At 46.8% G+C, this 25,172-nt stretch overlaps 1 protein-coding gene across 12 annotated transcripts in view; it reads left to right on the top strand.

Annotated features, from left to right (window-relative positions):
- The window catches only part of Otof (otoferlin), a 95,665-nt gene that overhangs the window by 4,937 nt on the left and 65,556 nt on the right, over nucleotides 1–25,172 (top strand). For all 12 annotated transcript variants that reach the window (XR_001784761.2, XR_376842.3, XR_376841.3 and 9 more), the window contains exon 2: nucleotides 16,410–16,468. Coding sequence is in view for 9 of the 12 variants with exons in the window: in NM_001313767.1 (NP_001300696.1) it covers nucleotides 16,410–16,468 (59 nt within the window). In the remaining 3 variants the exon portion in view is untranslated. The remainder of the gene's footprint in view (nucleotides 1–16,409; nucleotides 16,469–25,172) is intronic.

The raw sequence follows: 25,172 nt of genomic DNA, 5'->3' as shown, positions 1-25,172 counted from the left end.
ATGGGGCAGGTGTTCCTCTTCTGAAGGCAGAAGACAGAGGGGCTCCCTGAGAACAGCAGCTTTAGTCCATGCTGGTGTGGGCACAGTGCTGTGCTTTTGACATAGCTACAAGATTGCATCTTCAGCATCCTTCCATCCCTCCAACACACCTGGGGGACACCTGGGGACACCTTCTTGCCTAAATCCCAGGGTGTCGAGAGATCCTCCTTTTCTTCCTTCTCCTTCCACCCTCCTCCCCTTCCTCTTCTCTTCCCTCCTCCCACTCCCCTCCTCCTCCTCTTCTTCCTTCCCCTCCTTCCCCTCCTTTCCCTCCTCCTTCCCTTCCCCTCCTCCTCCCTCCTTCCCCCTCTCCTCCTCCTCCCCTTCCTCCTCCTCTTCTTCTTCTTCTTCCTCCCCCCTTTCCCCTGAGTAAGCCCAAGCAGATGCAGACCTGGTAGGGAGCAGATATTCCACCCAGAACGTTCCCTAGGCCCTCCTGCTTTGATACGGGAAGGTACTTTCATGCTATGAAAATGACTGTAAAATTATCTTCTGCTACAAAGGCACGCAATGAACACTGCTGGAAATGTCTGGAGAGAGCCAACCTGCAAACGATTCCCCAGAGCAGGAAGGCTCGCTTATCACGTCCATCTCTACTGGCAACAAAAAAGCTGCCTTCTCCTACCTACACCCACTCCATGGTCAGATAAAAAATACAATAAAAAGCTTCAAATATATACAAGAGGAGGGAGCATAATCGTTTGCAGTTTTGACACCCTCAGCTCACGGCCCATCGTGTTCATGATCCCCTTCTAATTCCCTCACGCCAATTATACTGGGGGGGAAAAATCCATCATTTCATCTAGAAACAGTCATAGATATAGAAAAAAAACACATATATTTTACTGTTCCTTAAAACTGAGCAATTTCCAGGTACTCAGTCCACGTCAGGTTCCTTCGTCTCCTCGATGTTATAATGTTTTCCAGCTCATGGAAAGCTTCTTTTAATGTGTCTTGTGAATCAAGTAGTTAATGATCCATTCACCCAGTCTGTCATTTATCCACAAACAGTATTTGAGAGCCATCCATGTGCCAAACATTGCTCTAGACCCTGGGGACCCTGTGCCAAACATTGCTCTAGACCCTGGGGACCCTGAGGGGACAGCAAAGAGGCCCTCGAGGGGGAAGGACAGCCCTGACCCCATCACTGAACATGCAGAGAATTGCAGAGGAGAAGGCACGGGTGTCAGGGCAGAGCACAGCCAGGGAAACAGGAGATTGGCAGCCCTGACAAGGCAGGACAGAGGCAGGAGGCAGTACCCATCCAGCCACCCTGCAGCCAGAACGGGTGGGGTCTGGGAGGGCCGGCAATGGAAGGGGGATATGCTGCCAGGAAGCTGACCCGAGTGCAGGTCAGAGAATCGCGGCAGGGACGAGCCTACAGAATAGACTAGTGTGGGGCTGGGAAGATGCCTCTATGGGCAAAGTGCTTGCTACACAAGAATTCAGAGCTCCAGAACCCCATGTTCATGGGAATACAAGGTAGGCTTGCCTGCAATTCCACCCTGGGACAGCAGAGGCAGAGATCCCCAGAGCAAGTTAGACATGGAGAATAGCCATATGAGTGAGCACTGGGCTTCACTGAAAGATTATCTCAATGAATAAGGTTGGGCAGGTGGTACAGGATGAATCCTGGAAGCCTTGGGCCTCCACAAGCAAGCATAACGTGTGTTCACACTCATGTAAACTATACATGCATATGCAAAAATGGAAAAAGAAAGAAAGGAATAGTGCAGTGTAGTGTGTGGAGGTGTGCCAGGGGTCTAGAAGCTGGCCGTGTGGCGCCGAGGCTGGAAAATGCTTAACTGTGGACCCAGTGGGTCTTGGTGGCACACTGAAGCCTTCAAACTCTGTTTGCTAAGTGGATGTGAGGAGAATGTATGGGAGGTGTGTGCTAAGATCTGGTTCAGGAAGCCGGGCAGTGGTGGCGCACACCTTTAATTCCAGCACTTGGGAGGCAGAGGCAGGCGGATTTCTGAGTCCGAGGCCAGCCTGGTCTACAAAGTGAGTTCCAGGACAGCCAGGGCTATACAGAGAAACCCTGTCTTGAAAAAACATACAGTCCATTTGATTCCAGACTGCAGAGAGGAAGCCGGGGCAGGTTACAACTAGATTGGTTGGAAAGGGAAGCCTGGTATTCAGAGGAGAGGCGGCTCAGAGACAGAGTAATTGAGAGGATAGAAAAAGATGCCTCTGGATAGAAGGCAGGTGTGGCTTGTGGACACAGGGATTTGGATTTTGAGAAGCAGGGATCAATAAGCTCAAATAAGACTAAGATCATCCCTGTCTTTGCCTCTCGGGTGACCCTGCCAGAATTCTGATGTGGAGTCCCAGGCAAAGATGGGTAAATAGTGTGAGGTAAAATGATGCTGGGGACAAATGCACTGCTCTGGGCAGTCAGTCCTCCTCTGGCCTCCTGAATGCTGACAGACACGGAGACATCAGGCCAAACTTCTGGAGCTGTGAGCATCCATGTGGGCACCCCCAGGACTGGAGCCTTGACCACTTCCAGAAGCAGCTGGTCAGTCAGCAACAGGGGTCGCTGTGCAGCCTGAGGGCCGGTGATGATGCCTTCCCAGCTCTTTAAGTGTTTCAGGGCGCCCCATATGCCATTCTTCAAGAAGGTACACCACTTCCTACCACATAAAGAAAGACAGATGCCCTGGATTCCCCCTGTCTTTGGGTTCCTATTACCATAACATAACACCATGACCAAAAAGCAAGTTGGGTAGGAAAGGGTTTATTTGGTTTACACTTCCACATTGCTGTTCATCCCCCAAAGAAGTCAGGATAGGAACTCAAACAGGGCAGGAAGCTGGAGGCAGGAGCTGATGCAGAGGCCATGGAAGGTGCTGCTTACTGCCTTGTTCCCCATGGATTGCTTTCTTATAGAACCCGGGACCATCACCCAAGGACTGGTTCCACCCTCAGTGGGCTGGGCCCTCTCCCATTGATCACTAATTAAGAAAATGACTTCCAGCCAGACCTTACAGAGGCATTATCTCAGTTAAGGTTTCCCTTTGTTCAGATACCTCTAGCTTGTGTCAGGTTGACACAAAGCACTGCCACATTCTCTAAGGATGCTCCATTCTCAGACGGTTCAGTCTTGGTCAAATGTTCAGTTCCACCTCAGGGAGCAGCAAACATCACGATAGCAAGGAGGCCCGCCATCCCATACCACACAGGGAAAGGTAGTCACACTGCCGTGAAGACATGGCTCTCACGTGGATCCGTGTTTCACAGTTCTAGAAAAACCTCCTTCCACAGAATATCCTGTGATACTCCTGCCCATTAGTGCTTCCATGTTAATTATTATTATTATTTTATTTGTGTGTGTGTTTTTTTTGGGTGTAACTCTATGTCTCACGTGCACATCTAGTACCTGCTGAGGCCAGAAGAGGGTTTCAGATGCCATAGAACTGGAGTTACAATACAGATGGTTGTGAGCCACCATGTGGGTGCTGGGAATTGAACCCACATCCTCTGGAAGAGCAGCTGGCGAACCTAACCACTGAGCCATCTCTCCAGCCCCTGCCTTTTTTTTTTTTAATGTGAAAGTTTAGGATAAAATCAGCATTGTTCTTGTAACGATGCTTTTACTCCATTTGAGAAAATGAACTGTCATTCCCCCTTCATGCCTTATTATATTCATAGTACCTGGCACAGACTGAGTTCCCTGCACAGCGTGTGGCTTGCTGGGGTTGCAGGCACCTCCGTCTGCCTCTGTATTGGAAGAATCTATCTCCCAGCATCTGCTAGCCCTGGCCTGGCCTTCAAGGCAACATTTCCTCCTTCTCTGCCTCCATGATCCTGTCTAAAAAGTGGGATGCAATGACCTTGGCACGCAGGAGAAGGTTTGAGCTGAGTCAGAGAAGTAGGGTTCAATAAGTTCAACTGTGGCTTGAGATCCTTGCCCGATGCCACCTCTCCGGTGAGCCTGTCTGAGTCTGACTTGTTGAGTGTTAGCACAGTGAGGAGGGAGAAATGGAAATGGCCCTTTGCTTAGGGAGATTTGGAGCCCCGGGAAATCTCCATCCAGTCCCCGAGCCCAGCCCTGTGAGTGGCTGGATTTTAGGACAGGGTTTTAGGAGCCTGAGGCTGTGATCTTGTGAGGAGGGCAGCTGATTTTGAGCTGAATTTCTTTGTTGTACTGTGCCATTACCTGTCAATAAGAAAGAGAAGAGCACTCTGCATTGGCAAATGATGGTTTATTGCCAAAGAAAATTGACAACAAGCAGACAAGAGAATCATTAGGGAGATGGGTGACCTGACACATCCCTCCTCCGCCGTCACCCTAACAGGGTTTTCTGAGGTATCAAGCCTCTGACTGAAGAACGCACACTTGTCTTAAATATCCACGGTGCTGTCATTGTGACAAGCAATATGCTGCAGGGCTCGGGTGCCCCTACATGTCAGAAGGCTGACACCCGGGTCTGGGAGGTGGACCAGCACGCTTGGCAACCTGAGTTGAACCACAGAACCCACACAGAGACGGAAGGAGAAAATCAACTCCATAATGTCCTCCACATGTGTGAGTGGCATGTGCAACCACATACACACATCACACATGCACATTGATACGAAAAACTTAATAGACTGACATCCTGAACACTCCCAGGGAGGTCCAACCTTTTGAAAATGGGATATTGTCATCTGCAAATGTGTGCCGTATTCATAGCTAATGTGGAGCCCAAAAGGTTGGGCACATTAACACAGGGTATGGTCTTTGGTCATAATGAAATTCATCATGAAATCAATAGTATTACTATATCTTTTAAGGCCCAGAATATTTGACAATTAAATAATGGTCTTCTTTCTAACCTGTGGACCAAGAACATCAATGAGACATTAGGCAGCATCAGTCAGTGGCTGGGGCTGTAACTCGTGGTGGGGCGAGCGCCTGGTGTGCACACAGCTCTGGGTTTGACCCTGGCCTCCTCCCCACAAGTTCGAATTTTGCCAAAGCAGAGAGGGGTGCTGGATAAAGTGTGCGCTACACACACATGAGGACTGAAGCTCAGATCCCAGCACCCACTTAAAAGCCAGGCAGCCCTGGAGACCACCTGTAATCTCAGCACTCAGGATGTAGAGACGTCCTGAGTTCCTTGGAATCCCTGGGAAAGCTGGCTAGCAGAGTAGCTGAATGGGATCATCAAGCTCAGGTTCCAGGATAGGCCCTGAATCCTCACATAAAGCGGAGAGCAAATGAGGAAGTCACCAACCTCTGGCCTACACACACAAACCCTCATACATATACAGCCACACATACTCACATACACATTCAAACATACATGCACACATGCATGTATGCACATACACACTCAGACACACACACATTCACAATAGATTTGCACACATATGCACACATGTACACATACACATACTTACATACACGCACACATATACTTAGATACACTCACATACACACTCACATGTATACATGCACAGACACACATAATCACACTCACATGCATACATACACTCACATGCATACATACACTCACACATAAACACACATGCATACACATACTCACAAACACTCACACACGCATTCACAAACACAGTCACACACTCATATACTCATGCACTCATATACACACACACACACATACTTGTGTGTTCAATGGCTCTCATAAGCACAGATATAAAATCCCTTAACAAAATATCAGCCCACAGAGAAGTAATATATAAAGACAGTGCATCATGACACACAAGTTTTATCCCAGAAAAGCAAAGTTCTTTTTAAAATTATAAAACAGAAGCATTTTACCATGTAAGCAGAATAAATGAGAAAAGCTGCATGGCTCTACTCACAGTTACATAAAAATTATTAGACAAAATTCAATACCCACTCAACAAAACTTCTTAATCAGATAAAGGACTACCCAAACTGTCCAGCCAACATACAGTTACTCACTAATCCTGAACGTTAAGATCACAGGTGAACAAAGTTGTCTTCCGATGATCTCTCTTCGTTACTAAGTGGCATTCTAGCCAGTGCAATAAGACAGGAAAAACAAAACTCACACAGCTTGGGAAGGAAGAAGGGACATTGCCATTTTTCATGAAGATCTTACTGGCTTGTGTAAGAAACCTGCATAAAAATGACTTCAGTGAGTGGAATCTAGCAGCTTTTATGACACGAGATTGGGACATAAAATACTTCTATAGAAACAGCCAGCTGGAATGAAGAAATTAAAAAGTAGTTACATTTTCAATTGCATAAAGTATAAAATATTCAGAAACAAGTTTTGTCAAAGACATTAGCATAAAAAAATAAACAAAACACTGAGAGAAACGAGATGACACCAAACACAGAGCAAACTTCTTGGTCAGTGGAAGGAAAGTTCATACAGTAATGGTATCAGATCTCCATGGTCTGCTCTATAAAATGAGCTCAGGCCCAACCAAAGCTACAGCGGGCTGTTTTGTAGACACTGGAAACTATTTTAAAGTTGTGTGGGCATGCAGACGATTAGGATAGTCCAAACAACTCTGATAACAGAGACGTCTGGGAGTCTCATTATTTGATTACAAGTCTATAACGCGCCAGGAACTAAGTCAGTGTACCATTAGCCCAAGACTACATAACAGTCAGTGGGGTAGCACATAGTAGCCAGAAGTGGGTCTCATGAGCACGCAAATGATGTGAAGTCAAGGTCATAGAGGTTTTTCAAAGAGCTAGAGACTTACATGGAAAAAGCCAACTTCATGCTCCTACATCATTCCACCCACAAAGATGAATCTAAGATGGGTCACTAAAGCTAAACTTTAAGGGGGGCTAGGGGCTGGGCAGAGTGGAGCACCCCTTCATCCTGGCACTCGGGAGGCAGAGGCAGTTGAAACTCTTGAGTTTGAGGTCAGTCTGATCTACAGAGTGAGCACTGGGACAGGCAGGGGAGCAGGAGAGATGACTCAGAGGTAGAGTGTTTGCTGTGTAAACCTGAGGAGCAGAGCCCACGTCCCCACACCTGTGTGACAAGGATGGTGGATGTGGTCTCACCTGTAAGGAAGGCCAAGACAGAGAGGAGCAGAGACAGGATGGTTGGTGGAGCTTGCTGTTGTCAAAATATAGAAAACAGATAAAAAAAACAAACAAACAAACAAATCAAAACCATGAAGTCTAGGTTCATTGAGAGACCCTGCTTCAAAGGAGTAACATGGGCGGTGCCAGAGGGGGCACAGACATGCAACACACACACAGGCACGTGCATACACTACACACATACATATAAAAATTGAAATAAAATTTAAAATAAAGTTAAACAACAAAAAGACTATATAGCCTTCTAGAAGAAATTTTAAAATGCATTTGTTGTATTCTTGGATTACACAAAATTTTCCTAAGGAAAACACAAAAGCCACACATTGTAAAATACGAACCAAATAAATTAGATTTTTCAATTAATTAAAAACTCCTATTCATCACAAAATGCAGTTAAGAATACGAGAAGGCAAGGCATATACAGGATGAAAATATACACAGCAATGCAAGTCAATAAGAAGGCAGATGGATAAACTTCTCAAAATGCGCCAAAGACTTGAGCAGATCTCACAGAATAAGCCCCAAATGCAAACATGGTACTAAGCATTACTTAAGAGGTGAACATCAAAGTTACAGGAGCTGCTATCTCACAGGCACTATAAATAGCCAGAAAAGTAACAGTCAACTAATCAAGTGTTATGGAATGTGACATAGCTGGATTTTTTTTTATATTGCTGATAAGTTTATGGAATACAGACATCACTTTGGAAAACCCCTTGGCAGTTCCTAATAAACTTAAACAGATAGCTATCCATTGTGTGTGCAATTCTGCACCTGGGCATTTCCCCAAGAAAGATGAAATCACGTGTCTACAAGAAGAGTTGTTGTTGTTGTTGTTGTTGTTGTTGTTGTTGTTGTTGTTGATCACAGCAGATTGACTGATATTAGCTGTCCCAGTTTGCTTTCTATTGCCGTGATGAGACACGGAACAATGACAGCATGTGGAAAGCCTGGCAGTGGTGGCGCATGCCTTTAATCCCAGTACTTGGGAGGCAGAGGCAGGCGAATCTCTGAGTTCGAGGCAGGCCTGGTCTACAAAGTGAGTTCCAGGACAGCCAGGGTGATACAGAGAAACCCTGTCTCGGGGGAAAAAAAAAAAGACAGCATGTGGAGGAAAGAGCTTATTTGGCTTATAAGTTACAGTCAAGGCATGAGTGCTGCTCGCTGGCTTGCTCTTCATGGCTTGCCTAGTCTGCTTTCTTATACACACCAGGACCACCTTCGCAGAGGTGTCCACTGTCGACTCTTCCGTAACTGTCGTTAACTGAGAAATGCTGCCCATGGGCATCCCACAGGCCACGCTGATGGAGGGTTCCTTTTCCCAGAAAACTCTAGTTTGACAACTTACGTTGATAAAACAAACAAAAACAACCACCTAGCACAATAGCAGAATCGAGCAACCTAACCGTCTATCAGCAGAACAGTGCAGCACACTGAAGTCTATTGATACAACAGAATGTTACCTGACAGTGAAAATGAATAGATTGTCCCACCCTATGGATGCGATCTATACGTGAGGGTTGAAAAGAATGATGGGAAAATGCATCTCTATTGAACATTCTGGCCTCTGGTCAGAATTCCCTATGTAATACCCTCTACTTACATTATATGTACTATATGTGGCCTAGCAATGGGAAGTACATGGAAAGATGTTACAAGTCCCTGTGTACAGAGGACTCCAGCACCCGTAGATCTCGATACCCACAGGGAACTGGTTGCAGGAGCCCTCAGGCACTGAGAACACCATACTGATGTATGCATCAATATGAATGAGTCAGAAAACATTGACTAAGAGAAACCCAACACACAAATGCACATCTGGGGCTGGAGGAGTAGCTCAGTTGGTAAAGTGCCTGCCCTGTAAGCACACGGACCTGGGCTTAATCCCTAGAACTCACCAGGCACGGTGGCAAGTACTTATAATTCCAGTGCTGGGGAGGCTCATAGGCCGGCCACTGGAGCCTGCTTGTCACCCTCCAGGCTGATGAGAGACCCCGTCTCAAAGGACATGGTGGACACTCGAGGAACAACTGCCAAGGCTGTTGCTTCTGACTATGTGTACACAGGCACACAGGTACTTGCACACACATGAACATGTGCATGCATGAACATGCACATATGTGAACATGCATACACATGAACATGTACACAGGCACACACACGTACACACAAAAGCACCTTCTACAGGAAGCCATATAAATGATGTTTAGGGTAGGAAAAATACCGGGGCATGAGAAATGGCACTTGTTGCTCTTGCAGAGGACTGGGATTCGGTTCCCAGCTCCCACATGGTGGCTCACATATGTCTATAACTCCAATTTCAGGGGCTATGACGTCATTCTTTGACCTCCAAGGGCATTGGGTGCACGCATGTGGTGCATTTCCATACGTGCAGACCAAACTCTAACACATGAAATAGAAATAAACTTTAAAAATTCAAGATGGGATAAATAAAATCTTTGATGATAGAAAGCAGAGTCGTGGTTAAAAGCAGACAGCACCAGGTAGAAATTAGCTGGGAAAGGGGCTGGGGAATATTTTGAAGAACTGGAAATGTTCTATATCTTGACTGTGTGGTCATTAAACACATATGAGCATTTATTAAGACTCACTAGAATATACCCTTAAGATCTGTGGATGTAAATTTTACCTAGTTTTAAAAAAAATCATAATCACACTTAAAATACCTAAAACTTGAGTAATATTACAGGTGAGTGAAAAATTGTTTCTAATTATATGCTGCTAAAATTATACCATAAATGTGATTCATAGTAGAGTAGACAACTTTTATATTCAGCACATGACTTAAAGGCAGAGAGAGGACTGTTCCATGGAATGGTGGCTGTTTTCTGCTTAGTAATAAAGGACGCACAAGTACTGTTCTAAACACCCTCTCCCCATCTCATGCCAGAGGAGACTAAATCAAAGGGAAGTAGCTAGGTGGGGGGCATATGGCTATCAAGTGGCAAAGCTGGTGTAAGAGCCACACATCTGTCTACACAATTCAGGACCAAAAGATGGCGCAGCCTGTGAAGGTACTTCTGTTGCAAGCCTGGAGATATGAGTTCAGGTCCTAGAATCCTTTTTTAAGGTAGGAGTAAAGAACCAATCCACAAAGACATGACCTCCACATGTACTCTTGGGGTGCACCCTCCACCATCATCATGCATTCGTACCCAGTAATGATAAATAAAAACTTGAAAATATCTACCTAATGGCACTGTGTGCATGGTGACTTGGGTTTGTTAGACTGCTTCAAAGAAACCTCTTGCTGACTGCCCCAAGGCTCCAAGACATGAGACTGGTTCAGCATGATTATTCCCAGCTTACAGATGATGACAGAGGAACGGTGTTCCTCCATGGCCTGAGACCCTGTGGATGGGAACCCCCAGTTCCAGGGCTCTACCAAGGCCCACCCAGCCCTGCTGAAATCTTGTCCTCTCCATTGTGTTCAGAGCTGTCGTGCCCTGATTTCTGCAGCTTGTGAAGGCAGCTAGCCTTCCACAGATGCCAGCAGACATAGGGTGGAGAGACTGCTCAGAGAGCAGCTATGGAGTAACAGGAAGCACACAGCATCAGGGGAGGGGAGAGGGCCTTGGGGAACTCTGCTGGGCTCACTTCAGGAAATGCAAAGTGAAGCATTGGTGATTTAAGCAAAGGAAGAATTAGGGCAGGACTGGGTGGGGAAAAGTATCTCAGGTCACATGGAGCAACAACGACCTGAGGGCTAGCTCCTAGCAAAACCAGGTTGAGGCTGGAATTTGTCTTGAGACTATCTTGCATTGTAGATGGTGACCAACCCACCCTAAACTCTCAGCACCAGACTTCCTCCTCCTCCTCCTCCTCCTCCTCCTCCTCCTCCTCCTCCTCCTCCTCCTCCTCCTCCTCTCCTTCTCCTTCTCTTCTCCTTCTCCTTCTCCTTCTCCTTCTTTCTCCTCCTCCTCCCTCTCCTTTTCCTTCTCCTTCTCTTCTCCTTCTCCTTCTCCTCCTCCTCCTCCTCCTCCTCCTCCTCCTCCTTCCTTCTTCTTCTTCTTCTTCTTCTTCTTCTTCTTCTTCTTCTTCTTCTTCTTCTTCTTCTTCTTCTTCTTCTTCTTCTTCTTCTTCTTCCTCTTCTTCATACAAGGTCTTATGTAACCCAGACTAGCCTTGAACTCTCTATGTAACTGTGCCAGCTGGTTCTTGTCAACTTGACACAAACTAGAGTCACTTGGAAAGGGGTACCCTCAGTTGAGCAACTGCCTCCATTAGATTGGCCTGGGGACACATCTGTGCGTGTTCTCTTGACTGACGATTGATGTCAGAGAGTCTAGTCCTCTGTGGATGCTGCAGCCCTGGGTGGGTAGTCCTGGGATGTATTCGAAAGCAAGCTCTCCAAGCCACGTAGAGCAAACCAGTGAGCAGTGTTCCTCCAAGGCCTCTGCTTCAGGTCCTGCCTCCTCCAGGTTCTTGCCTCGAGGTCCTGCCTTGGTTTCCCTCAGTGACGGACTGCAGTCTTTACGCCAAACAAAATCCTTCCTCCATGTACTTCTTTTGTCCAACGTTTTATTCACAGCAATGAATAACCAAACGAAGACAGTAGTTCGACGTTGACTTTGAACCCCTACTCCTCTGGATCCTCCTTAGTTCTTCCTTCAACAGCTACGTCCTAAGGACGGTATTTCTCCCATCACCCTCAAGACTCTCAGCCCCATCAGAACTCTTTGCTTAGCTCTACATTCTTTGAAAATTTATATACACTCTCTCCTGGAATTCCTGGCTCACTGGCCAAGCTCTGGGAGACCTAGAACCTGCTATTCCTCTGTTATTTGTATTCACACCTGGGTAACCGCTACCCTGACCTGCTAGGCAGACTTCATTTCCCCCTCTTCTGTGCTTGCACTTCATGCCGGCAGCCTAATTCTACCTTACAGAAAAGCTTCCCCGAGGCTGACACGTCTCTCCCTGAGGCTCATAATAAGCTCTTAAAGATTCTAATTATCTCAGTTCAACTTTGTTCCATGAGGGCTGAATGGCAGGCTTGACACAGGCTGGGGAGGGAAGACCTCTTGTCGCCTGTTGAAATGAAGGCACTTAAGTGTGATCAGTCCTCCGAGACTGCCTTGTCTCAAAGGTCCGTCTCTAGCGGGGCCAACTGGAACAGAGAACTTAGTCTATGCAGGTGGCATATTTTGTACTGTGAAATCACATCCCGAAAGAAGCTAGGACAACAGTCACCCTGCACATAATACAAGCACTCGGCTCACCTGCATATAGCAGGGTAGCTGGGGGGGGGGGTATTTTTAAATGGCAAATGACATAAAGTTTTATTGTATTAAAATCCTGAACCCTCCAAGTCGTGATGGGAATATCCAATGGTGTGGTCTTTAATGGCATTCTGAGCTCAGCTCTACACTGACTGGCCGGGGAGGAGACGGTGTCAATCCAAATAGCTCAGTCATCAGAGGAAGCGAGGGTGCTGTTCAATTTCCCATCTAACCTCCTTCTCACCTCACTGCTCTCCACTCAAGGAAAAGGCCATTTTCTCCATCTTCTCAGTGGCAAGAAAGGGGATAGAGCATTAGGAATTTTTAATGGTTTTGTCTGAGGCCATTTAAAATGAAGCTGAAATGCCAGTCTCTAAGACTGGTGGAGGAGGAAGTGGGTGACGAGTGGGAATGAACTCAAGTGAGCTGAGGTATTACAGTCCCCAGTGATACCTCGGGATGGTGGAGGGCCTCCGGCTTCCCCCAGTGAGGATAGGACTGCTTGCTAATCCTCCCAAAATGTAGCTCTTCCAAAGTGTGTTTTGTTTCCTCCGTGCATCTCTCTCTGCACTGTTTCCGAGTGATTTGTTTAAGCAAATATTTATTTATATTCCCCCGAATATATTACAGGTATCTGGAGGGAGAGAGAGTTCAGCTCTTCTGCCAGAGACTATTCCTCACAGCTGAGTCCCCAGAATCCAAGACAATGAGGTTTTTAGTGTATCTCCAGGTGGAGCTGAGCTGTGATGTATGCGCTCTACGGTGACTAATTTCTCTGTGTTTCACGGCCCCTCCGCAGGGCCAGAAGAAGCAACAGAGGAACGCTTTCTGCACAGTCAAACCCGACAGTGCCTCTCAGGCCTCATCGGCCCTCCATGGCTGAGTTTCGAAGCTCTTCATTCCCGGGGACCCCAGAGCACAGTCATATCCGAGGCTCATTAAGACCTTATAGGATGAAAAGGCCTTTGATTATTCAGAGCAGTGGATCCTTGGGGAAGCCCAATGCACACCAGTGCTCACCTGATTCTGGACTTATATTGTGTGTGTGTGGCCTGAGGGAGAAATTAACAGAGGCGCAAAGCTCAGGTGTGATCTCTCACACTTCCCTCCCCTCAAATGCTTGCTGGAGCTGCTTCTTTTCCATTTTTGTTTGCTTTTGTTTTGTCCCTGGCTAGTGCTAAAGACTCTCCTCTCGTCTCTATTTCCCATCCATTTTTTTGTGAATACAATTTCTCTGAGTTTTTCAGCATATCGTCTTTATCTTAGATGCAACTAGGCAACCATTTCCATATGTCTCTTTCCACCCATACATCACACATACACTTAAACACACACACACACTGAGTCGTTTATGTGAACCCTGGCTTCCTGGTCAGGGGCCAGCTCTCCCTCCTGTGTCATAAAAGCCATTCAGGCTCCGGAAATCTCTTATTAAACAGAGTAGAATGGTGGCTCATACCTGGAGGACAGTTGAGCATTCAAAGCCAGGCTATAGTGCCACACTGTTCAAAACCAACAGGATGAGGCCACTGAGGCCAGAAAATGAGAGTTCATTCCTACAGGGAACAAGCCTGGCCCAGCCCCTTTGCTCACCTCCTTCATCTGTGTATGGCAAGGGTCAGAGGGCTCGGGCCACCTTTCCTTGGCCCGGGGCTTATCAAGAAGTGTCTTTAAACCTTCTGGGAGAGGATGGCACAGCATGTTTCCCTAATACCAAATCACTTGGCCATCAAGCCATGGCTACCAGTGACAGCCCATACTAACTCCCAGACAGAATTGTGTTCAAGTTGGAAAAAGGCTTCCATGAGATAGACCACTGATTGAAGTTAGTGAGGATTTAAACATGTTTCCCTTTTAATTACAAAAGTAAAGTGTATAATCTTTAAGAAAATAATCATACATATAGTCAGGGATACAAATCAGAGACTGTTTGTCTAGTACACACAAGGGCGTTGTTTGATTTTTAGTCACACACACACGCAAACACACACACACACACACAGAGCCAGGTGAGATGGCACAAGCCAGTATTTGGAAGCCTATGCCAAGTCTTGAAAAATGAAGGTTAGCCTGAGCTACAGATAGAGTCTATCTCCAAAAAACAGCAAAACAAGCAAACAAACAGAAAACTAAACAATTAACAAATTCATATATGATATATATAATGTACAGTAAGAGCCTGAAGTGTGTATATGCTTTGCAGTATCTATGCCTTGCTCCACAGAGATGGTTGTTTAGTGATTTTGGTCTTTCCATATGGATGTATTAAAATACACGTACATATACTGTGGAATTGTTTTTGTTTAAGAAACAATATCCTATCACAAGGCTACCTGCTTTTGAAAAGTAAGTTAATTGTAAGTAATAATTTTAACGTCGATAGAATCCCAACCCTTCTCATAGGATGCCATCCCTCCCAGAACAGTGTGCCTCCCTTTTGTATGTATCATTCTTATATCTCATACACACTTGATCTTGGGCATGTTTTATATATTGACTGAGTCTGTTCCAAGCCTGTGGCTTCCCCTTTACAGTCCCCAGAGAGTGGGATCCTGTGGACGTTGTCTTACTAGAGTCCCCATGGTTCTGTACACCAAGCATTCCAGTGACTGTTTCTCAACGTGGTTTGAACTAGTAGGTGCATTCAGTCCTTGTTTGCCTATGCCCCTCTGCCTGTCCCTGTTCTCTCTTAATTTGATTCTTCCAGCAGCTTGGCCCAGACCAGATATGTCTGAAAAGAAGGTGATTTCAGCCTTTCCACTCAACAATCCCTATGGGAAGAGGCAGCGTGGGGCAGGGAGGGTGGTCTGAGACACCTATGTCTATTGCATGAGCCACCAGGAAGGTAGAGTCTACGTGTAGTGTAGGGCACAGGCAAGAAGCTACCTGAGTCTGTCTTCTCTGCAAGGGGGCAGGGGGCACAGATATGGGAAGGGAGACAGAGTGGGAGAAGGAAAGACCTGGCCGTTTGACTAGCGGAGAACTACCACCTAGGACATGGTGATTGTATTTCCAGTTAGCTGAGGTTCCTTTGCTCAGTTCAGACATAAGCAGGCAAAGCAACAGCTCCCCTAGTGTCTGCAGCTCCTCCAGTCAACTCCCAGCTCCCAGAAGCTCTCTGTGGCTCACCACTGTGCTGCAGTTCTCGACTGCCAGCGGCTCTCAGAGTTACCAGTCCTGGTTACTGGCAGTAACCAGTACCAGCAATCTTTGGTGTAACCAGCCAATGGTGCAATGAACGATCTCAATTTGCTGGTAGAAACTGCCAATACACAAAGTAGAACTGACTGAGAGAAAAGCCACTAGGCCAGGTGTGGTGGCACACAGCTTTAGTCACAAGGCAGAGGCTGTCAGTGCTGCTTACACAAAAGGAAGGGTGCACACACGCATGCTCAGAGTCCTGCTGGCTAACTGCAGACCTTTACAGAGTCATGCCAGTCTGCCCAGACATGGTGGGTCTGCCTGCTCTGGCTGGGCTGTCAGGTGGTAGAAGCTAGGCTGCTTGAGGATATTAAGGATTAAAGGAGCAGGTCACGGAGAGGCTGTGCCATGAGTCACTTGGGACCACATAGGACACCTTAGCAAAGTCTCCCAGAGCAGTCCTCAGTCATCTCTTAGACCCTAAGATTGAAGGGAAGTTGGGACCTAGTCTTGGCCCCAGAAGATCCTGGGAGGGGTTTGGATGTGGTCACAGAAGTGGTCTAGATGCCACAAAGCCTGGCAGGATGCAGAGCCTCATTGCCCTATGGCCCAGGTTTCTGTGAGGGCAGCAGGGTTGTGGGCTGTCAGAGACCAAGGGAGGCCCCAGGTAAGTGGTAAGATGAGAATAGAACACAGGTCCACCCTGGTGCCTGGACTAGCCTGGGCTTTCCTACATTTTAGTGATCCATCTATAAAATTGAGTTCACGGCCTTTCACAGCTAGAAGGTCAGACAAGAGGTTATATATGGGGATTCCCCTCATTCTGGAAAGAGCTGCATAGCCAAAGGGTCAAATGCTGTTCTGACACTCTCAAGATGAGAGTGAGTGTCCCCATCTCATTATCTAGACAAGTCTGACTGTAGGATCTCCTCTCTCCACAGGGCAGTCTTTCTACTCCCGGGTCCTGGAGAACTGCGAGGGTGTGGCTGACTTTGATGAGGTAGGATATCTGAGTCCCTGTCCTCACCCCTCTCCAGCAGGCACCCTGTCTCTGCCCGATGCGCTGGTCTTAAACCCTGGGTGGCTTGTGTGCAGCATGCCTCATCTCTGAGTGACTTCCTGGGAGGAGCAGGTAGGTGGTTGTGGGGGAGCCGCCACTCAGCATAATCCCACAAAGTGAGGACAGAGTGGAGCAATGGTTGCCGCCAGGTCTGAGCCCTTCTGACCCCTGTCGAGAAAATACCCACCAGATTTCTAAACCTCAGGGTGAGTCTCTCTAAGGGGTCAGCGGGGTTGCCATTAGGGACTTTCCCCAGGGTCTCCTGGTATCCTTGGAGGAACCAGGCCACCAGAGCTTCAGAGATGCCCAACTCACACAAGACTCTCCCTTCCTAAGAACATCAGGGTATCTCTCCTGCTATGTTTTCAGACGCATGCGCAGTGGTTCTCCCCGACCCCCAGAGGTGTTTGTTTGTTTGTTTGTTTGTTTTCTGAACTGTAGACTCAGATCACTGAGTATACAAATGACTCACTTCAGTTTATGTGCCACATCTCATTGGCCCCTGGAAGGCCCCGTCCCTGTCCTTCGGTATGAGTGTATACATGCGTGGGTTTCTCCCTGGTCCTCATTCTTTCCCCTCTACCCCACTTCTAATGTAGTCAGCAAATGCCTCTTGCTGTTCTATACATTCTGGCAAGGTTTGGACTGCTGTAAGCATATGTGTGTTTGTTTACTTAAATGACAATGTGTTAAATATTTTCTGTTCTATTTTCCACTATATACTCTTTCTAAGTTCCATCTGTGTTGCAAAGCGCTGCTTGGGACACAGCCAACAGTGGGTGACCAACCACTCTGGTCTGCCCGAGATGGAGAAGATTCTAGAAAAACAGACCTTCAGTACTAAAACAGGCAGGTCCTGAGCAAGCCAGGATGAGCTAATTAGTCATGTGCTCTCTACCAGGGCTGGTTCCTAGCTCATGCCATTAGAAATACAGAAAATGGTCTCCATACCTCACCTGAACCTGTGTGAGTGTCTTCCCAGGATAAGCACTAGAATCAGGAATTAAACACCTAAGGTGACCGACCAGGCACAGTCACTGCCTGTGCTTCTCTCAGCAGAGAGTGACCCTTCCTCCACCCACATCCTCATCTATGGTTGGGGTTTCCCTCCCAGGCCCCTGGTTTTCACCAGGCCAACAGAGATCTCTCCTGGTTGCTAGGGGACATGAGTATCTCTTGAGAATGTCTTTAGCCTCTTTCTTTTGCAAATTGTCACCTTCCTAGCTGTGTTACCAGTTTACCTCTTCTTATCAACTTGCAGATCTTCTTAGTATATTCTAGTTAACAATCTCGGTTGATTTTAGATGTTTAAAACACCTGCGTCAGATGTAGCTCAATTGGTAGGGTGCTTTGCCAAGTATGCACAAAGCCCCTGGAGTCCATTTCCAACACTATATATACCAGACATGTGGCGTAAACCTGTAATGAAGCATTAAGAAAGTAGAGGCAGAAGTTCAGGTCATCCTTAACTACATATCAAGTTCAAGGCTAGCCTCAGCTAGATAAGATTCTGTTTAGAATTAGATAGTTGGGGGGGGGAGACCTTTTTCCAGTCTATCAACTATCAATGAATGAGGTCCAAAGTCCAACTGTTGCTTTGTGGATTTCTCCCAGGTACTCTGTGAGCTATGGGTTTTATATTGTGAAACCGTGGTAGTAGTTGCTATATTTCATAATTTCTCACTTATGCATAAGGTTTTCCTTCTTGTCCCCCGTGATGTTTTTTATATTAATTCCTATCTTATTGGATACTAAGATTGATACCTAAGTATTTGTGGCACATGACTGTAACTGAGTATTTGATAGACTGAGGTAGGAGGACTACAAGTTTGAAGCCAATATGGAGTCTTCCATTTTATACACACACACACACACACACACACACACACACACACACACACACTGCAAATTTCAGCTTATTTTTCTAAACTACATTTTCAAATTTTTTATTTTCATTACATCCATATGTTCAGATGGATCTTCTCTTAGATCTCTTTATCCATCTGAGTGTTTCTGGATGTTTTTTTAAGACCTTTTTTTTCTTTTAATGTGTATGAGTGTTTACCTGAATATATGTATGTGTACCACATACATGCAGGGCCCACAGAGGCCAGAAGAGGGCGTTGGGTCCCCTGGAAATCTAGTTACAGATGCTGAGAGCCCCCATGTGGTTTCTGGGAATCAAGCCTGGGTTCTCTGCCGGAGCATCAACTGCTTTTCATCTCTGGGCCATCTCTCCAGCCCTGGTGTTTTCCTGTTTCATGAGTGACAATATTCCCATCTCTCTAGCCCTGGTGTTTTCCTGTTTCATGAGTGACAATATTCCCATCTCTCTAGCCCTGGTGTTTTCCTGTTTCATGAGTGACAATATTCCCATCTCTCTAGCCCTGGTGTTTTCCTGTTTCATGAGTGACAATGTTTTCATCTCTCTAGCCCTGGTGTTTTCCTGTTTCATGAGTGACAATGTTACCCATTTCCATTTACTTCTATGGTACGCCCACTAGGTTTGTACCCATCAGCACCTTGTTTTAGATTACCCATTTCCCATTCCTTTTGTCCACTCTTATCCGCTTACCAAGGCTCAATGAGGCTTAGTAGAAAGGTTATAACCATGTATGCAGTCCCCTTCTACAATGAAACATCCCATCGGTGACTTGCAGAAATCATTCTGAGGAGTTTCTCATTTACATCAGAAATTCAGGGGTTCCTTGTGCCTCTCTGGTTCCTCTGCTTCACCCAGCCCTTGGAGCCGGCACTACTGTCTCCATCAGACATCCTTTAACCTTGTATCTTATTAACTCCTGATCCAGGAAATCAACACCCTCATGGAGACATAGATGTAGGCAAAACGCCAATGCACATAAAATAAAAATTATTAAGATAAGTCTTTCTTATCCATATAATGTTACTATTTGTTACAGAAAAAAATCTAATTAACATGCTAATGAGATGGGTGTGTTTGTTGGTCTAATACAACACCATCCAAAAATATACTGCTTTGGTACACTCTGAGGAATAACATGAGGAAAAAATACTAAAAGTCTTTGCTTCCGTGATTAGAACATTGTTTCTCTGAGAGCAGGAGCCTTTGTATATACAGTGGAAACATTGTAATCCACACTGTAGAGCGGCTCAGGCTGAAACAGGGTTTGGGCGGTGTTCATGTGCTAGGATGCTGTGTGTGTTGTGTGTTCAGTTCGACGGCTGCAGAGAAGTGGTGGCAGGCAGCACAGAGCACACCAGACACACCTCACACTTGCTAAGTGTTTGAGTTTCAATTGGCTTTGGTCACAGCATGTTCAGAAACCTTGACTGTTAACAGTGTTAGCCATTCCCAGCTTCAGCTGTGTGACTTCCATGTAGGGTCCCAGCCTCAGCTTTGCGAGTTTGGTTAGATTCTGGATTCTAGCCTTGAGGTTGTGCAGTTTCTTTGACTTTTCTTTGCCTGGGCCTTGTTTTACTTTTGAAAGATGAATAGTCTCTCAAAAAAGAAAAAAATAAAACAAAACAAAACAAAAAACCAAAACACCACCTCTGATTTGGTTTGAGAGACGGATTGACAGTTAAGAGAAATGGCTACTTATTCAAATGACCTAGGTTCAATTCACAGTACCCACGTGGCAGCTCACAACTTTCTGTAGCTCTAGTTCTAGAGGATCCAACACCCTCTTCAGGCCTCTGTGGGCATTGTATGCATGTGGTGCATAGACATTCAGGCAGGCAAAATATTCATAAATTTTAAAAATAAAATTAGAAATATCTGCCACCTTTACTTCTTGGATCTCTTGAGGATCCCTTGGATTTTGTTCTCTTCTTTTTTGGGGTTTCCTCCAAAGGAGTCGTCATTCAGTCCATTTTTGCAGTATGCCTTCCGAAGCTCTATAAATCTGGGAATATCTTTCTTTCTTACTCAAGTTTGAGAGTTCTACTAGATCAGGAATTCTAAGTTTAAGATTCTTTTTCTCACAATTGAAAATATAATTGAAAGTATAATTCTATGTTATGGTTAAAAAAAGCCTGCTGGCCCTCAGAGTCTTAAAGCTCTGTGGGAAATCTTTTTTTCCCTCTTAAAAAAAAAAGGAAAAAACCATGACTCTCATACCATATATATATATCATGGGTTTTTTTGCCTTTGAATATATATATATATATATGTATATATATTAGTGATAGACTTGAGGTTCAGTTGTTCCATCTGGCTGAGGGGTCAACCTCACCAGTTATTTTTCCTCCTGGGCCAATTCTATGTGGGAGAACTGGGAGTTCAGACCCAGGGCTGGAGAGAGGAAAAGCAAGGTCTTATCTTGGGCTACAACAGCACAACTGCAAGGCCACTGCCGCCCTACTAAGTGTGTCCTGCAGTCCTGGGATAGCTGGACTCCTCGCCATTCCTGTGGGTGTTCTGTTCTTGTTTTCTCTTTCTCCTTGTTGTGTAGCTTTCAACGTCAGCTTAGCTTCGGTTGCCACATTTGTCAAATCATGCTGGGAACAGATATGCATTCTCTCTGGGAGACAGCAAGCAAAAAGAGGGAAGGCTGTGATAAAGATACCCCCACTGCATAAAGAACTGTCATGAGGCTGCAGCCCCACTGCACAACCTGTTGTCTCCTATCCTCATCTCCTTTCCTCATTCAGGTGATCTGGATCAGTTTCTCATGGGCCTGCCTTCTAGGGCCTATAGCAAGCACCTAACTCCCTTTCAAGACTTCTAGGGGCCCTATCAGCTCAAGTCCCAGGCAATGAGCAACCTGATGCCCCTTTGAAGGACAATGCCACCCCTTTCCATGCCCTGCACCCGGGACACCTGAGCCACAGATAATACATGGCATTCAAAGTTAATCACCGTGTCCTTCCTCTTTCCAGAGAAGCCCGACACGGATCAGGTAGAGGATGCCCTTGATGCCACTGGACATCTGCATGGGGTATATTCTGAGTGTCAGAAGGAAGGGTCCCCTGAGCTAGTGGGAGAATAGGGATGTCTCATATAGGAACTTTACATGGGGCTGCCTCTGGGACAGTGCTCAGTGAACACAGGGAAGAGGCAGAAGCCAGGGAGCTATGGCAGACACTGACAGGGTCAAGAACCACCCCCGGGTGGGGAGAAGCTTGCTCACATTGCTACCTGGCCTTTAGGAGTGGGGGTGGTGACCAGGAGGTTCCCGGTTATTGCGTAATGGAGACCCACTGGGGTGGGGTGGGGTGGAGCCAGGAGTGATAACAATATCTGAGCAGTCCTCTTCCATCTACTCCCCATGATAACTGATGAATGATGACACTCCGTCCCACAGAGTAAGTATCCCTTACAAGGTGACAGAATAGAAGTAGCCAAGCCAGGATTCTAAGTGAACAGCAAGACTAGATCTGAAAACCTCTCTGAGGACACCAATAAAACCTGTCCCAGGCCTTCTGATTCTGGCTGGCTTGTTCACAAGAACCAGGCTTCCCTCCTCCCTCTAAAAGGGTCCCATAGCCTGGCTACCACTGGTCACAATGCACAAGGCAGGCGGGACAACTCCTGGACCCCCAAAGAGATCACAGAGATATATCCTAGCTTCAGGTAGGAAATTCCCCCTGGCTATCCCTGATAGGAACTGCCCATCAGATGTTTCAGAACAAGTCTGGGAAAGAAGCTTTATGAACCCTTCAGGGGTCTCTCTGTCCCTATATTATGACTAGGGCCTTTGGGAACTGGCTTAGAGAGAGACATGGGGGGCCTTGGAGTCAGGAGACCTGGGCTACCTTCCCTAGGGTGAGGCTTTGCTTGATTCAGACACAGGTAGGTGAGCCACTTTGACTGAGCAACCTGAGTGGGCAGGAGGTAGCTGGGAAGAAAAACAATGCTCATCCTAAAGTGATGGAAACAGAGCCAGGCAGTGTCCCCTTTCCTAGGGACTGGAACCCGAGATCCCTCATTGAGCCCGTGGCTCTGAAGAAGCTGAGGCAGGAGGCAAGGCTGGGGGTGCTGAAGGAGCTGAGAGAGCATGTCAAGTCTGTCTAAGCCCCAGCCTGGTTTGGTTTTAACACGGGCACTGTTTGGACCCCATGCCCCACCCTAACCCCTATCGCCCACCCCCGCACCCTCAACCTCACCCCCACTCCCCACCCCTACTTCCCACTCATCCCCTCCATCCCTGAGTAGGCCCCAGGCCTTCGAGATTCTGGCTGGCTTACTCAAGTGAACCAGGTTTCCCCACTGCTCAATGCTAAGACCTGGGCACTTAAGGGGAGAGAGCGTTGCCTGAGCTTTCCTCTCTGTGTAACGGGCTTGAAGAACAACACCCCCAGGTCAGAAGGAGCCATGTCAGGATTTGAACACTGGTCTGTCTGATTCCTGTATGCAGATCTGGAATGCTCAACCAGCTAGTGTTGTGCACAGGCCTGTAGCTCTAGCCTTTAGGATAAGCAGTAGGTAAGGTGCAGACGACCTACAGGCACCATAGAGGTCACTTAGTGGAACTTCACTATTTTACAGCAGGTGAAGTGGGTCTGTGTGGGGAAGGGGCTCCCCGAGACTTCCAAAGGAACACAAACATAAAACTAGAACCCAGGTATTTCAGCTCCCAGAACTGTTTCTATTATACCACAAATCTCTACAGAAAAACTCAACTCTCAAGTTCCCCCTAACAGACACACAAAGCAAGAGGGTATGTGTCTTCTGAGGATGCTAGCCTTCTGACAGGACACTCCACACCTAGTCAGCAGGCAAGCCAGGGCTAATTCAGCTCATCCTCCCACAGATATCAGGGAACTCTGTGGAGTCCCAGATCCCTGAGGCTGATAGGATACAGAACACCATGCCCTGGCCACTACCAGCCAGGTTAGCCCAAGTCTGTAGATGGTAACTGGACACTCAAGTGCCTCTAAGACTGTTCCAGGCAGAGATAACCTTTTCCTTCGCCACCACTAGTACATGTCCCCCAGCTCCTGTAAACAGGCCCATTGCATGTGCTTCAGGTTGTTCTGTCCTCAGAGCCTGAAAACACCCTGCATCCCTGCACCTCTGCGACCCTGCATCCCTGCATCCCTGCATCCCTGCATCCCTGCATCCCTGCATCCCTGTATCCCGCATCTCTACATCTCTACAACCCCGTATGCCACACAGAGCACAAAGAATGCTGAGCAAACATGAGGTGGCCCGTGATATCTAGGGCAGCAGTGTTTGGCTTAGCAGGCCCAGGGTCCCAAACTTAGGGGTTGAATGAAGCAGAATATTAAATAGTGAGTTGGCTTTCATTGGCAACCACTTTTCTGGGCACTTCCAGAAATAAAAACCACTACCCTTACCTGCAGTGGCCACAGGAAGAGACTTATGATAATGCTGCCAAGCTGGAGAAGTGCCCTATGTCCCCAGAAGCCTCTGCAGCTCTCAAGTGTCTGTCATCAAGAAGCCAAGTCTTGCCCAGATCCTGGAACAAACAGCACTGTAATAACAATTATAATAAATGGCCCCATTAACTAAACACTTCCTGTGTTCTGGCTGTCTGCCAAAAGCCCAGCCAGCCTCAAAGTTAGCCCCAAAAGAACTCACTCCTGCTATCACCTGATGGGTGTCTGTACTATAGTCCCTTCTATTACTTGAGACTTGTTTGCTGGCAGTCCACTGTGTACCAGACCCTGTAAGAGTGTGAGGAAGCCCCGTGGACCAGGCAGTCACCTGTGCTCCTGCTCTGATTACCCTGATAGTGACCATCATGACATTCTGGGAGTCAATGGGAAGGAGGGGGAGCAGGAGACTGAGGCAGGGGCATGAAACCCAGCTCTGCTGCCGGTGAGAAGTGATCTTGACCCAGACCTTACAAGGAGAATCACGGGCAGAATGGGGTAATGTCACGGTTATCTACAGCTATGTAACATGCCCCCAGTGGCTGACAACCTCTGCACTTCTGATTCTGAGGCTGGCTCTGGCTGTCTGCTGGATGGCTGTGATAGTGTTCCAGCATCTATCTGGGTCCTTTCTGTCTCCCCCAGCCTCACATCTCCCAGGGCCTCCCTTCCAGCAGGATGGCCTGGACTTCTTCATGTGCCACTGATTTCCAACATAAGGAAGAATGGAAGTTTCCGGGTCTAGGTGCCACACAGCCTCATGATTGAAACCTTTTGTTGCTAAAAGGCATAAGGCCAGCCTAGACTCAAGGTGAGGTAACACAGACCCCATCTTGTGAGAAAAGATGTCACAGAGAAAAAGGAGAGAGGGGGACCAGGAGCAGACACCCCCGGATATCAGCAGAGTCATGCTTCCCCAGTGTTTACCTTGTGCCGGAGCCAAGGTTAGGTGGTATACCATCCATACTGGGAAGTGTGGTAACTTATCCAACTTCTCATAGTTGTTAAACATCAGCACCAGGGGTTGAGCCTGTATATTCTGCCTCTTAGTACTCCATTGATCTAATTAATAAAAATCAATTAATAAGCTACATTACTGAGCAAATTCTAAATCTCAGTGTCGTTCTCTGTGAAGTGAAGTTAAACTGTTAGAACACTAGGTGTCAAGTGGTAGCAGGTACCCAGTAGGTGGTCAGCACTCAATAAATAAATGATTTTTGCAGCTGGCAATCTAGAAGGACAATCAGAACCACGGGCCCCTCCTGAAACTTGGCTCTCTCTAATCTACCTGGCTCAGGAGACAGCCCAGTGTCAGGGAGTA

The sequence above is a fragment of the Mus musculus genome, chromosome 5, assembly GCF_000001635.26.
Source record: "Mus musculus strain C57BL/6J chromosome 5, GRCm38.p6 C57BL/6J".
Classification (NCBI taxonomy): Eukaryota; Metazoa; Chordata; class Mammalia; order Rodentia; family Muridae; genus Mus; species Mus musculus.
Note: the sequence above shows the minus strand (reverse complement) of the source record. Positions and strands in the feature narration are given on the sequence as shown.